General features: G+C 52.7%; 1 protein-coding gene across 4 annotated transcripts in view; it reads right to left on the reverse strand.

Moving 5' to 3' along the window:
- Positions 1-1,326: 1,326 nt before the first annotated feature.
- ASAP1 (ArfGAP with SH3 domain, ankyrin repeat and PH domain 1) overlaps positions 1,327-15,140 on the reverse strand; it is a 281,291-nt gene continuing 267,477 nt past the window's right edge. For all 4 annotated transcript variants that reach the window (XM_087825491.1, XM_087825490.1, XM_087825493.1 and 1 more), the window contains 5 exons: positions 13,474-13,543; positions 11,606-11,664; positions 7,233-7,732; positions 5,220-5,342; positions 1,327-3,978 (listed from right to left, as the gene is read on the reverse strand). In XM_087825491.1, coding sequence (XP_087681617.1) covers positions 3,904-3,978; positions 5,220-5,342; positions 7,233-7,732; positions 11,606-11,664; positions 13,474-13,543 — 827 coding nt within the window. In that variant the 3' untranslated portion in view covers positions 1,327-3,903. The remainder of the gene's footprint in view (positions 3,979-5,219; positions 5,343-7,232; positions 7,733-11,605; positions 11,665-13,473; positions 13,544-15,140) is intronic.

Below are 15,140 nucleotides of genomic sequence, written 5' to 3' on the forward strand. Positions count from 1 at the left end.
GCGTGTGCGTGTGCGTGTGCGTGTGCCTGCAGAGATTCACGCCCTCGGTCAGGCGCCTCTGCTGCAGAGGTGAGCCCATCAGCTCCCAAGTACCACAAACCGCGGACTCTGGAAATAAGGCTGTCATCCGGGACAGACGAGGGCAAAGCACAGCAGGTGGCACTACCACACCCACCCCTCGCCAGCGACACCCTCATCCTGGGGAGGGGGCTTGGGCTCCAGCCGCTGCCATGACTTACTGTGGCCTGGAGCAGGGTGCTTCAGCCGTGAGCGATCTCACCCGAGCGTGCGCCTCAGGAGGGCGTCACCTCACAGGACTGACACGCGTCGGGCACACAGGCCGCCCGCCGAGGGCTAGGGGCCGCGGAGTGATCGGGGCGCCTCCGGTTCCCAGCACAGCTGGCAGAGGGCTGTGGGGGCCCCATGTAATGAAGGGGCCGCTTTCACTGGGGCAGGTCCATTAACTTCAAACAGATACCGTCCCAGGTTTACATCAACGCCAACACCGTACCCTTCTGTGATTACGTGGAAAGCAGGCTGCCCTTTGCCTGAATTATCCAGATAATTATGTCGGTCTCTCCCAGAAACGTCCCGACCGACTCCCTGGCTTCCATGCCCTCGCCCGCCCCTCGGCAGCACTCATAGGGGGGTCCTCACTAGTGTGTGACAGGCCTCGTATCTGCCCAGTTTGTTGAAAAGAAACAAGGAGACCGACGCTTCAGAATGTCCAATGCCGTGGCCCCGTCAGCTCTCCACCGCTGTCCCTGGCTAGCTTTGTGACGGGGACTGTCTTCCACGTGGGCAGGAATCCCCACGGTGGCCTCAGAGCCAGAACCACTCCTCTGGTCTCCTAACTCGGTCGCTTACCAGCCATGACATCTCCTGCACGGCAGTGGATCTGGGACTCATCTTCAAGCTCCGGGAGGCCGAGGGGTTCGCACCTCTCACTGACCCGGTGGGGACGAGCTGACGCAAGCAGGCGCCTGGGCCCGGGCTGGCTCGCCGCGGGGGGGGGCACCAGGAGCCACAGCCACATGGCAGACACACGCACAGCACGCGGTCCGAGCCAGGCATCCTCTCCCTTTTTCCTGCCCGTGGGTGCCGTGGAGGCGGGAGTGGGAATGGGGGGGCACCAAGATGTTGAGGGCCATGTTCTGTAAGTCCAGGAAACTGATGCACATTTTTATGTATCCAAAGCGAGTTTTTACATAGGAGTTGCAATGACTTGTGTTATCTATACCCCCCCAAAGCACAGCAAAGGGGAGTCTTGATTTTCTCCAAATGAAAGGGGAGAGGACAAGTCACAGAATGGCCTGATTACAGATGTTTGGGATCAACTGAGAATATGTTTATTTAAAAGCAATTTTAAATATTAAAAAAAGTAGAAATGAACACATACAGTACTGAAAAGAACTGTCACATTAAATACATGTGAAATGACAAGTGTACTGATGTCTGAGCGCAACATCCAGATGAGATTCGGAATTTAACGAGTGGCATACGGGAGTCCTATACAACAGGGTGGAGTTCTAGGCAATAAAAAAATAAATAGCAATTGCTGTTCAACAGTAAAATAAGACACACTATTTGCAGAACATACTTTTCCCCTCTGGGGGAAAAAAGAATTAGCTATTTTTTTTCATAAGGTTCCATACCTTCAAAATACTGTATCATGTACAAAACTGCAGATAGTGGCTCACTGAGTTAATTACAATGTCAGATTCAACTCAACCGAGATCAGCACAGGTATTTATACCTAGTTTTCCTATGTCCCACGGTAAGCTGGGTTAGAGAACTCAGATTCCTGATGGAAAAAAAGACAAACCCTGAAAAAATAAAAGGTGTTAAGAATCTGTGTAAGTTGCTGCGAAAGGGGCGAAAGAGCAGGCGTAGATTCCAGGTCACTTTAGACATCTAGTTTTTGTGGTGGTTTAGAAACCAGTTTATTTTGAGATCAGTTAAAATACTGTAGGCCACAAAAATGAAGTTTCTTAAAGCAACTGAAAATGTGTAACTGAATGAACCAGGACATAAGGGACTGGGGACGGTGACTTCCTGTCCTGACACGAGTGTGGCTCAAGTCCTGAGGCTGCAAACACTGCTGGCCACGCACCAGCACGTCGCCCGCTCCTGACGCTCCTGTGTGGGAGTCACATGTGCTGTGAGGACGCTGGGGAAGCAACTGCTTAAAGTCACTTTCCACGAACAGCTGAGGCATATGCTGCAGGTCTGCCATGCGAGGTTTATTAATCAGGTGGCTATTCGAAGTTTTCATAGAAACACTAAGCAGAACTAAATTAATACTCACTGGGCGCTGTGACTGATAATGACGGCTTTTCCTAAGGGTTCGGCTGGGAGTTGTGCTTCTGTGAAATGAACGAGTCTCACTCAATGCCAAGATTATCTGCTTGGAAATGTTCGTTTTCTGTGCGGTTGCCAACAGAGCAGTTTAAGCGAATGCAATGGCAGGACGACACACGAGCCTCCGGGCAGAGTGCAGCCCCACCGGCTGGGGAGGGAACCAGGTGTATTCTTTCCGAAATTCCGACTCATGCAGGAGGCCGGAGTAGGCACGATGCTCCTAATGTTCTGATCAACACATTGGGATGAAAAGAAAGCCACCAGGGACTCGCTGCAGGAAGGGCCTTCTCACAGTGCAATTCCCAGCAGCGTTTAGAACCTCGGTTACGGGCTGACTTGGAGGCAACCTGTCTACTGAATAGGGCCTGGGACCAGAAAACCTCCCTATGACTGGGGTTTAACAAAGAGCCTGGAGAAAAGACGAGGTTGGTTTCAGCACCTGGGTTCTACGGTGGGCAGGCCGCGTGCAGGGTTGACTTTTAAATCCACCATCCGCTTGAATCCTCTTTTAAGGGTTTAAAATTGTCAGGAACAGAACTACGCACCTAATTTAAATTGACGCATGAGATGCTTTAACACATGGGAGGGATGCTAATTCATAATATGACATGTAAATCCACTCTTTAGAAAGCCAAAGGGTTGGCTGGAAACAAATATTGTCGCAACCTCATCATTTCTGCTTTTAATGGCAACCAGGTTTAAAATGTACAGTCCGCTGCTCTGCACTGCTCCTTTACAAAAGGCAGACTCCAGGTAAGCGTCTAATGCATGCATACGTAGAGCTAATGTTTCTGGCAGTCCTTGGTTCCTGAAAATTGAACTTCACCCGAGGGGTTTTAAACTTTTGTCAAAATAGTCATGAAGGCTAAGTTATTTCTGCATAATGAGGTAACATCTCAGGGGCAGGTACTCCTCACAAGACAGTACGAATCCACTGGTCTGAACTCGCACGAGGCGGTGGGCACTGCGAATGCCACCCAGGGCTTGGGGTCAGTGACTGCTCTGCTGATGGAATAACACGTTTAACTGAGCACGTCCCTGTAATAAATACCACAGCAGGTGCTGGCGCTGTAAACTGCATACACAGAAAACTGCAGGCTGGTCTGTCTCGGAGCCGAGTCTCCCCCGGGAGACAGGACCCACCTCTCGCTAGCGTGCGTTTTCAGTAACACGACTGAGAACCCTGCACTGTTGGAGCAGAGTCGATGCCATGCCCTTCAGCGGCTGAGACCAGTTCTATTTGCAAAGCCAGCAGTTCCTATGTTCCTGTTTGTTTGGAGAACAGCACAGAGAGATGTAAGTGCTAGATGCCAAGGACGGCTTTGGCAGACCAGTGAGACATGCCGGTCCCAGGCTCCCATTAATACTGGCGAAGGCAGAAGACAACAGGGTATTTATTTACAACACACACCATGTTCCCCTCCGGGGGCGGCCCCCCGCGGGTTCCGCCTGTAACAGCAGCTATGTACACGTGTGCGCAGGAGCACGCGCAGGCGGCAGTCTGGCATGAAGGGCGCGGACAGTCTCAGGTTCTGCTTCTCGCTAGTCGGACAGGATGTGGACAAAGGACACTGGGAAGACCCCCTTCCTCTCGGGCTGTCCCTCGATATGGCCGATCTGTGGGAGAAACGAGAGGCGTCAGGCCTGGTGGGTCAGAGCCTGGGGGAGCCCGCAGACCAGGGCGGGAGAGGCCTGCCCTCGGCCACCCTTCGGGAACCACAGAGAGCTGATGACGACAAACTACACAGCACAGCGACAAGCACAGAGCAGTCGGCACTCTCACTGGGTCTCGCGCCCGCCCGTCGGCCCCACGAGGACCCTCGTTCTGTACACGAAGGGACCCGGAGAGCGTTACACTAAGTGCAACAAGCCAGTCCGAGAAAGCCAGGTACCACATGATCTCACTCACACGCGGAACCTAATGGACAAAGTGAACCAACAGGGAGACTCACAGACAGAGCGGGCTGCCAGCGGCCGGGGGGCTGGGGGCTGGCTGAAAAAGGTGATTAAGCAAAACAACAAAAACCAAACCAACTCATAGACATAGACCACAGTGCGGCAACTGCCAGAGGGAAAGGGGTCGGAGGCGGTGAAAGAAGGCAGAGGGGATAAACGGTGATGGACGGAGACGGCTTGGGGTGGGGAGCACACCAGTGGAGGGAGAAACCAAGAGGCCCCGTGCCCTTATACACAAAATAAAATTTGTACTTTGCTTTTTTAAAAAAAGGACAGTGGCCTAGGGAAGTGGCAGGACCCGTCCCCGGTCTCGCACCAGCCGCAGACCCCGGAGTGCGCGCTCTCGGTTGGGGGCTCGCCTGCCATCCTGCTGGGTGACCTCGGGCAGTGCTTGCTAAGCCTCCTGTCTGCAAAACGGGGCCAAAAAGCCCCTTCTCTCAGGCTTGTGGTGAGATTACATAAAAGACTGTCATCTGCAAAGGCCTGCTATGTACCAAGCACTTGTTTCCTGGTTGCTGTCGGGGGAAAGGATGTTGCGAAAGTTCCCGATCGCTGGGGCCTACGGCAGTTTTCCTCTGCTGCGTGTGCCTTGGCTTTGCAAACCTGCAGAAAGCTTCTACGCGCCTCGGGCAGCGCTCCTCCTGGGCTTTGGTTCTGCATCTGAAGCATCTAGAGCACCCCTGGCTCACAGGTGGGGTGTGACGCAGGATAAAGCACAGCGGCCTTCACCCCCCGACCCAGTTCCGGCCTCCACAGCTGTTTTTGGTGACAGAAGATCCCCAACAAAGGGGGGGCTCCTGGCCTCAGGGGTGCGGCCTCCCGCCCGGCAGTGCGCGCAGGGCCGGGCGAGGCTCACAAGCTGGAGGAGCCCGCAGGGGACGAGCGGTGCTCTCAGTACGCACCCACCACTCCTGGTCTTCCTCCCCCGTGACGACGATCACCTCCCCCTCGATGAAGGTCAGCTCGTCGTCGTTGTCCGCCTGGCAGTCATAAATGGTCTTCACGCGCCTCACCTTGTTCTTCCCCTGCGACACAGAAACGGGGCATTAGCTGCCAGGGTTGAATGAGGGGGAAAGGGCACACTGGCCTCGGGCAAGTGACAGAACCTCCCTGAGCCGCAATCTCAGCTGTGAAAGGCGGAGCGCGCTGTGTACTGTGACGTCTCGGGACGTGACAGTCCCTGTCCCTTCCCCTGGCATCAGGGTAGAGCCTGGCACAGGCGAGCGGGCGTCACCCGTTATTTTCACCTCACGGGCAGGGGGACAGTCGGCTGCATCTGCCCGCTGGGACACAGCACTCTGCCCCCCCCCCCCCCACAGCAGCAGCCTCGAGATGACAGCAGAGTCTAAAAATGGGTCTGGGAAGCATGAGCAAAGCCAGCCTGCAGCGCCCGCCGCCGGCTGTGCAGCATCAGCACCTTTCCCGGCCCGCAGAGCACCGTCAGCAGGGGCCGGCCGACGGGGCGGCGCGGCCGGGGGGCTCCGGGCACGTCCTCCCAAAGATCTGACCAATTCGACTTGGGCTCTTATTTGTTGAACTTCCAGTTCTTTGCAAACAGGAAGATGGAAATAGGAAAATGACCTTCGAGAGGACGCTTTGGGCACCCAGCTCAGTAAATAGTAATAAAAAGAGCGACTTCCTCTCAGTTCCCCTGGTTTCTCCCTCAGGGGCCCTGCTGACCCCGCTTTCTGCAGCTCCTTCGGGGCCGGGCGGGTGGGGTGAGGAGCCCATGGAACCCCGACCCTGGCGGGGCAGGCCTGTCTCTGTGCTGACTCTGAGAAGGCCCTATGTGACCACGCACCACGGGGAGGAGTGAGCGAGGTCACAGAACAACTGTGAGGCCTGTGGCACCAAGTGGAATTTGTGCCGGTCGAGACTGTCAGTGGCACCCGGGGTCTCGGGAGTTGCCCTTGTGGAGAGAGAGGCGCCCACCATACTGATGCATGGGCTCTAACCAGGGGAGGGTGGGTTTACCTGTCTTCCTTTTCCTTCGGTCCTGAAGGGACACACTTTTTAAAAAAAATCCTCACCCAAGGATATATTTATTGAGGGGGGTGAGAGATGGGGGGGGAGGGAGGGACATGGGTTGGTGGCCTCCCACACACACCCCAACCTGGGCATTGAACTGCAACCTTTTGGTGTACAGGACGACCCTCCGACCACCTGAGCCACCTGGCCAGGGCATGAAGGCCACACTTTTATTGTCATGTTGTTTTCAGAGTAAAATGTGAACGAGGGCAGGGCTGTCATGTACAGTGGGAGGCATTTTGATCCAATCCCCCCATTAGCTGCGCCCCTCAACCTGGGGTGTCAGTGTCCCTGTGGGGGTGCAGCCGTGGGCAGGACAGACGGCATACATGCATCTCCCTAGAACATCACTTTCTCCAAAAAAAGATTTTGGGGAAAAAAGCATTTTTATATCAAAATAAAGCTGATACATTACAGAACAGAAAGCATTCCATGAAAACGATGGAATTTGAGACTTTAGCCAAATTCTGTTTGTGCAGGTCTCTGGGCTTTGCCTAGCTCCTCCAGGAAGACGCAGTGAGATGCTCAGAGGTGGGGGTTCTAGAGCCCTGGGAAGGGACTGCTTTCTGTGACCCGAGGAAGGAAGAGTCCCAACCTCAGGTTCCTGGGTCAGAGCGCTCACGTGTGGAGGTCTCCCAGGTGCCAGCTAAGTGCATTTAATTACCCAGGAGCCCAGTTACTGTATCAGCTCCTTTCTGTACATGAGGAAACTGAGACTGGGAGAAGGTGGAGTCACAGCGGGCACTGCAGGTGGGCTCTGTGGCCTGTGCTCCCAACGGGCAGGCCCCGCTCTGGCATGATGCAGACACAGAGCCTGTTAGGTGAGCAGGCTCCTGCTTTTTCTGTGTAAGTAGCCCCTAACCCCCCCAACCCGGTCTCAGACCCACCGTGTTGATCTTCCTGGGCAGCGGGACAGGCATTTCAGGCAAAGTGGGTGTCAGGTCATTGGAATCCTCAGAGGCTTGCTTCTGGATGGTGTCTCGGGCTGGCACGTTCGGGGAGAGATCCACCGAGTGTGACTTTGTGGTGGCGTCAGAGGGCGGTTGGGCCTTGGGTGAGGCGTCTCCCTGCTGGGATTTTGCCAAGAGGTCCGCCAGCTGCGGTTTGGGAGGCAGGTCCTTCACCTGCGGTTTGGGAGGTAAGTCTGAGAGCTGGGGTTTGGGTGGCAGGTCGCCCAGCTGTGGCTTGGGGGGCAGTTCTCCTGGCTTAGGTGGCAAATCTCCCATCTGGGGTTTGGGAGTCAGCTCGGTGGGTTTGGGGGGCAGGTCTCCAGGTGGTGGCTTTTGTGGTAAGTCTGCCAGCTGTGCCGACTTCTGTACAACTTCGGGTGGGAGGCCGGCTTTGTCCAGAGAGAGATGATGGATGGTGTCTGTCTTCCGTAGAGCCACTGTGGGGACAAGCACAGAGAGGGGGTCACGGGGACAGAACACAAGACGGTCACCTTGAAGAGAACAGACCTAATGTGGGCACCTGGAGCTCAGGCCAGACCCAGGCGCATGCTGCCCGTTTCTAAACAGACAAGAGCTAGAAGCCTGGGAGGCACCCACGTTACCACTCATGACTTTACGCCTCAGTTATGTAATAAGAGTATGTCCAAACGAATCCACAGTTTAAAATCCCACAACCATAAGCACAATACGGATCAGAGAAAATTGGAAAGTACAGAGTTAAAAGTTTCCCAGAAGTCGATCACCTAACTATAGCCATTTTAAATATTTTGATATATTTCCTTTTTGACTTTTTTTTACATCTGCCATACAGAAAACTTTTATGTATATACTGCCTTAGCAAGAGCACTGACCATGTTAACAAAAATTCTTTAATATCAGTAGGAAGAGGTTTCTCCTCTCACCACCCCTACGATCCCTCCGATTACATTTTGGTGACAAAGGTACATGTGCTCATGAATAGACATGATTACAATAAACCATAAACGTGATCACCCTATCTACACAGTCTGCAACTCTGATTTATTTCCCACTGAACAGGCTTGGGAGTGTTTCTAAGTCAGGCCCTCCTACTCCCTTTGGCGCTGGGCTACGTGGCACTCCATGGCCTGGGGTGGGTGACTGGACCACTCCCGCAGCTCTCTGCACAGCTCTGTCCGGCAGAACTCAGGACACTGAGGACACGTCTCTGAGTCCAGCTCCACCACTTACTTTCCAGCTGTGTGACCTTGGGTAAATTACACACCCTCGCTGTGCCTCACCTTCCTCACCCCTAAAATATCTGTAAAGACCTGGCCGCAGGAGCTGGCAGGCTCTAAGCATTACATTCCTCTTACTGTTCCATCAGACAGGGTTCCCTGCAGCCAGGATTTACATTTTCTCTCACTCCTGTAGCTCTGGCTCCTGACGCAGGGGCCAGTCACAGGGCTCAGCGAGAAAATGGTTGACTAAGGCACACAGAATGAGTCAAAGAAAAAACAACTTATCCTAAAAACCCAACAGTCAGATAGTCTTAAAGTGAAAATATAAAAATAAAGGAAGACGAACCCCAGTGTTGCAAACTGTTGCAAGCTGCACTGAGGCTGTTTCTGCCCACGGCCTGCTAACCCCCTCCCTTCCTGGGGAACTCAGATTCCAGGACACCCTGCTCACTGCTGGCCCCTGAGCTTCAGCTGATGCGGCTCAGCTTAAAAAGTTACAGTAGGACCACCAGATTCCTCACTTGAAGGTTTAAAACTGAGTAAACAGAAGTCTGAGGCAGGTAGTGATGGGGGAAACCTGGGGGATCCCTGAGGCAGGCGGCTGGGAAGCCTTGCTGTAGGCCACACTTTTGGGGGAATAGAAACTGTAAGTGCTGAGTAGCTATAACCCTCAAAACATGTACCTCTGCCTCTAGAAATTTATCTTAGAACAGAGATCCAAGCTAGGCACTGAGATGTCTGAGCTAGAATGTTCAGCACGGCAGTGTTTATAGTGAAGGAAAAAAGCAAACTACGTGACTATTAAATAACAGACCCTGCTTAAAATAGCATGGACTGGGCGATGGAACACTATGCAGCCAGGAAAAGTCGCCCTGTTATGTAATTTATGTCATAGCCAATGTTTTTAATTGTTACATGAAAAAATGAGCTTAAATGGAAACTTAAAAAAAAGCACAGAAAAGCGAATAAAAGGATGGCCCCAGCTGTTTATCTTGGTGGGAAGACTTCAGGTGGTTTGCAGTTTCTTCTTTTTGCTTATCTGTAGTTTTCAAATCTTCTAGAATGAATATATATCACTTTTTTTAAAAAAATCCTCACCCAAGGAAATTTTTGTCATTGATTTTTTAGGGAGAGTGGAAGTGGGGGGAGAGGGGAAGAGAGAGAAAAACATCGCTGATGTGAGAGAGACACATCGATTGGTTGCTTCCCCCATACATCCCCCAACCGGGGCTGGGGAACCAACCTGCAACCCAAGTACACGCCCTGACCAGAAATTGAACCTGTGACCCTTTGGTCCACGGGGCTGATGCTCTAACCACTGAGCCAAATTGGCTACGGCAATATATATCATTTTTATAATAAGAAACAAAATAAGTCAAGAGACAGTCTCTTCTCCAGGGAGCCTGTCCAACCTCTGCTCTTTAATTTCCCAGCCGGGCTGTGTTTCTCCCTTCCCAGCGAAAACTCCTTTCTGAACTACATTCACTCTGAAGGGCAGACAGCCAACTTCACCACAACTGGACGACACAGTGACCTGCTGGGGAGGACACCAGCACAGAGGCCCTCTGGGTCTGTGGTCATGAGGCAGTGGAACCCCCACCCTGACTACTTCCCAGCCACACCCAGGGGTGTGGTCAGGCCTAGTGTCAGTCAAGTGAGCAGAAGCCAGCACAGGACAGCATCAGGAGGCAGGTGGCTCGGGGAGGAGGCCAGGATGGGATGTGGAGAGTGGCAGCAGCAAGGCAGGTCCCAGTGGGGCTTGGGTGCGAGGGGGGATGCCTCGGGAGTGTGATCAGCGGGCGGACATGGGGCTGGGTGGGGCCGACTGCAGAGAAGTGGGAATGGCGCTGGGGATCTCGGCTTCCGTCTCTGTGAGGTCAGGACAGCACTTTGGGCGGTGGTTAAAAGAGAAAACCCAGTGGCTTTAGTCAGATCCAGCAGACCAGGGGAAGCCGTCCTTTGTGCCCCAGGAGATGCGGGAAGTGTCTGGACTCCCCTCTCATCCTACACAGGAGCCAGGCCCGACCAGTCCACACTCCTCCAAACTCGCCGCGGGGCTGAGACCTTGGGAGAGGTGAATTCTAGCTTCCCACCACGGACCCCTCGTCTGACTTCTGGGGTCAAAGGTCTCACCGTCGGCAGGGAAACCCACAGAGCGGCCACCAAGCTCCTCAGGGCCTCTGTCCATCCCTAGAGTGGGTCCTGCTGCCTTGTGGGCCTGGGTGGGGGTGAGCGGAGGGAACCAAGCGCCCCTGTGGGGGGCTCTGCAACTCTAAAACTGGAACACTGCAACACAAGCTCCGCACACTCACTTCCATGTGATGAGGAAGACGGATGCTTCGGTCTCTCCAGTGACAGGCTTGGCCAGGATTAAATTGCTGGGGAGAGGGTGAGTGTCTGCCTGGCGGAGTGCCAGCACTGGCACTGCTTTCTTGTATAGTGGTGCCTCGGTTTTTAAATACCTCCACTGATGAACGTTCCGGTCTGCCAATGCCATAAACCCGGATGGGAATGCTTTCGAACACGCCTCGGAAGTCGAGCATGCCACACGGCTTCCGCTGAGGGCAAGATCTTGAGGCCCAGCTGTGGGCTGTGGACCCCTCGGTTTCCAAACGTTTCAGAACTTGAACGGTCTTCCGGAACGGATTACATTAGAAAACCGAGGTACCACTGTACTTGGCGGGCGACAGACGCCATCTCAGGGACCCGAGAGCTAGGGGCTCTCTGAAGCACGACCTCATTTCGTCTTCACAAAGCCTCAGGAAATAGTATTCTTGCCTCATTTACGGGCGAGGAACCAAGCCCGAGAGCATCTGTCTCCTGCCCAGCTGCACAACTTGTGAGTGGTAGAGCTGGACCTGGTTCCCAGGTCTGATGAGGTTTGCGAAAGAGAAGAAATGGGACCCGGGGAATCTAATGAGGTGCTCTGCTAATCACAACATTTGAGTTTATCAGTGTCTCCTTCATGGAGCACGTATGTACTAGGCATCCACTCCATGCCAGGTGCCACTCCAGCATCTGGGACACAGAGTGGCCAAGAGAGAGAAACCCTGTCCCCTTAGAGGGACAGTGACACCAATTACACATGAAAACAAAAGCAATAAATCTTACCTTTCTGAGGTAGTTTAGGCAGAACTCTTGGGCCAAGAGCGGACTTCGCAGAACTGGTGCTAATAAAAAAAAAAATCATTTAGGACCTAAAAGTGCTATGTCAGCGGTGACAGGTTATTCAAGGAAATCATAGGTGTTTGCTGAACTATCTAAAAACCCTTTCAAAATTTCTTTAACAAAAGGTTACAGTCCAGTTTCCAGAATTCAAAGTTTGCCTGGCTGGGAAGAGGGAGGAAAGGGTGTTTCTGAGTGATTCAGATGAACTCCTCCTCCTCTTGACACCTTTTCCCAGAGGTAATAACGTTTGTGAAAGCACTTGGCACACTAGATTGTGTCAGGTGTGGGACACAGAAGTAACTCATGTCACATGACCCCACAACGTGACCACTGCGGTCTCTGTTTTCAGATGAGGAGACTTCAGCGACCAGAGAAGGTCCTGAGGCTGGTGGGTGGTGGACATGGAAATAAGACCCAGCTATGCCAGACTCCAGAGCCCTCATGTCCTCCAAAGCGACCTCCCCTCCCCTCCTTTGGGAGGCCATGTAAAGGAGCAGGGAAAGGCCCAGGTCCCCACGACAGAAGTCTGCCAGTGTCGTCTGAATAGTCAAATGTTAACCTCTACACTCTTTAAATGCCAGCGCTGCAGGTGGCATCTAGTCCTTGGAACCCACTATTTCCCTTTAACAGAGGCCACAACTACTCTGAGGACACAAGAGCTCTGTGGACTCCAAAGCAACAGCAGCCAAGTGCCTGAGTCTATCTGCCAAGGGCTCCTTTTAATATCTCACTTCTCCTGTTCTGTCCTTTGATGTCCTAAGAATTGGCTTTTCCCCCTTCTATCCTAATTGCATTTAAAAGAACAGGAAAAGCCAAAATAACTAAACAAAAACTGAGCCACAGAAAGATGATGACACGCCTGCATTTTCTATCCTGGCCCTCAATCACCCTTGGTCTCAGTGGTCTTTCATCTCACCTGAAGTCCTACCTGCCCCTGGGCTACTAGAAGATCCTGTTGAAAGAAAGCCACTACTGAACTGAGAACAGTAAACGCCAAAGGGTTTTGCTTCAAACGTATTTGGAGTGATTTTGTCAGGTCCTGTCAGGCAGGGTGCCAGGGAAAGGAACTCCGGGACTGGGAGTCTGCAGAGCCAGGGATCTGAGTCCAGCGCTGAGACCACCTGCCACCACTTAGCCTCTAGGGTTGTTTCCTCATTTGTAAAAGTGCACATCGTACCAATGGGGCCTGCCTCACAGGGTGGTAAAGACTAAATAGGACAATGGCATTAAAAGAAATGAGGATTTTTGCTTTTAAAAAAACCTTGGAGAAACTCTGGAAAGCAACACCCACACAACAGCTGACTCTCCCTCAGGTTTGGGTCTGGAAGTGGCTCTCTGTGTCCTCAGCTCAGGCCTCTAGAAAAAAATCCTCTGCCTTGAGACTGGATAAACAGTGCTCACAAGAAATGTTCCAAAATACCTAAGAGCCCTATTTTTAAAAGTTTGAAAATCTCTAGGCTGTCAGATTTCACTGAGGGCTATCTTTTCACTCCCAAGTCTGCAAAATGGAACTAAGGGAAAGTAATGAGACAAAACAAGTTAATTTAAAAAGCTGAGAAACTCATTCTGACAGACTGTGACTCAGGGATGTGAGTTCCAATCCCACCTGGACCTCGGATGGAGGACAGCTGTCCACTCACAGTGCAGTCTGCAGAGTGCGCCAGGCCCAGCGACAAGGGGTACATGCAACTGGAGAGGTTGTCACCAGAACCAGCGCCAGCTGGCAGGCCACACTCGGAGCAGATTGTCACTAAAACCCACTTCTATAATTCCGCCCATCGCATCAACCCAGCAGGACAGAGCTGGCTTACCTTGACTGCTGAGACAGCCCCTCAAACTTGTTTGGAGTCTTACTCGATGACGATGGACCCATGTCGTTACCTTCAGGGAAAATCAGATGTAAAAAGTTGCAGCCTCAGACAGTGAAATGGAATACAGGGATGTAGGGTTTGGCAGACAGGTACCCTTAGGTTCCATAAAGGAACTGATAAGACTGTGTGCATAAGTTCACCTAGAGGCTTCCAGGTCAGTAGATGCCAGGTGCAGAAGAAACACACAACCCACAGGTGTATATGTGCGGACACAGTTCAGCAGGGAGTGGTAAGTGGCCATCTCCTGGGCAAAGCCCTCGGTCACTTACACATCATTCATTCAAACATTAACATTTATTTAGTACCTACTATGTGCAAGGCATGAACACGTACTAGGAGGCACAAAAGCAAGTAAAATGTCACTGCTCTTGCAGAGTTTAGGATCTGGCCAAACTACACTAGTCATGTGGAACGAGCTGGGTGGTAAAAAGGAGACAGTGTCCAAACTCCCTGGTGAGAGAGGAAGGAAAGTGGTCTTTGGGGGACACAGCCCCTGAACAGTGGAGCTCATTCTAGTGGAGGGGCACCAGACCAGACCCTGTGCTCTGTCCAGAGGGCAGGAAGGCTGGCTGCAGAATAAGGCTCCTCTGTGACCCATTCCACGTGGGAGGAGCATGAAGCAGCGTGGGGCATCCTGGGGCAAGCTGCCAGGCACCCCGGAGTTGTCCCTGGGCACCTGCAGCTTGTCTTTGGCTCTGGGCCACTTCCTTGCTTGCCCTTCCCGTGACTGCGCTGGGAACCTATCCACTCCTTTGGCTGACCCCTTCCCTCCCCTGCCTAGATGCCCACACACTGCCCAGTGGCACTGGGAAGGGGCTGGATGGGCAGGCTCAGAAACAGGCAGGTGGATGGAGAGGACAGGGCTGAGCGTGCTCCCTGGCTGGTGCATCTGCTCCAAGGCCCTAATGCTTTCCTTCCTCCTAACGATGCGAGGAGCTGGCATCATTCTCATTTTGAAGAGGAGGGAACGAGGATAAGTGAAGGGATGGCACCAGGTCACATGGCTGAAGGATGTACCTGTCAGTCCTGACCTCAAGTCTACATGCTTTCTGTTACCATCATGATGCCCAATGGTAACATTAACAATGGCAACTACAGTTTACTGAGCACTTACTGCAAGGAAGGCTCTGTGCCAAGTACCTCACAGTGATTATGCTTATGACATTCGCAATACAATTACCCTGTGTTTATTTACAGAGGAAGACACACACAGAAGAAAAGCCCAAGGTCATGTAGCTGGTAAGGGTCAGAGCTGGGACACAAAGCTGAGCAGTCCACCTGCAGGGTCTGCACCAACTACCACAGTCCATCACCTCCCATCCCCTGAACCACAGGGCAGGGAGAGGCTGGCGGAGTGCGGGATGGGCCTCCTCGACAGAATGTCCTCTGGCACTTAAGGCGACTCCCATCCCCCAAGGACATTGTGCATTTGTCTCTGTCACTTTGCTCCCTCTGTTCCCCCTCCCACTAGGGGTAAATTCTTATGCAAACTTCAAAGTACATCTCTGAAGCCAATTTCCGAGCATTTTCCCCCAGCCATGAGCTATCATTCCCTGCTTCTTGGGTGCCTGTGCCCACTGGTCATAGAAGTGGTGCAGGGTGCAACT

This window comes from Miniopterus natalensis, chromosome 16, assembly GCF_054644295.1.
Source record: "Miniopterus natalensis isolate mMinNat1 chromosome 16, mMinNat1.hap1, whole genome shotgun sequence".
Taxonomy (NCBI): domain Eukaryota; kingdom Metazoa; phylum Chordata; class Mammalia; order Chiroptera; family Miniopteridae; genus Miniopterus; species Miniopterus natalensis.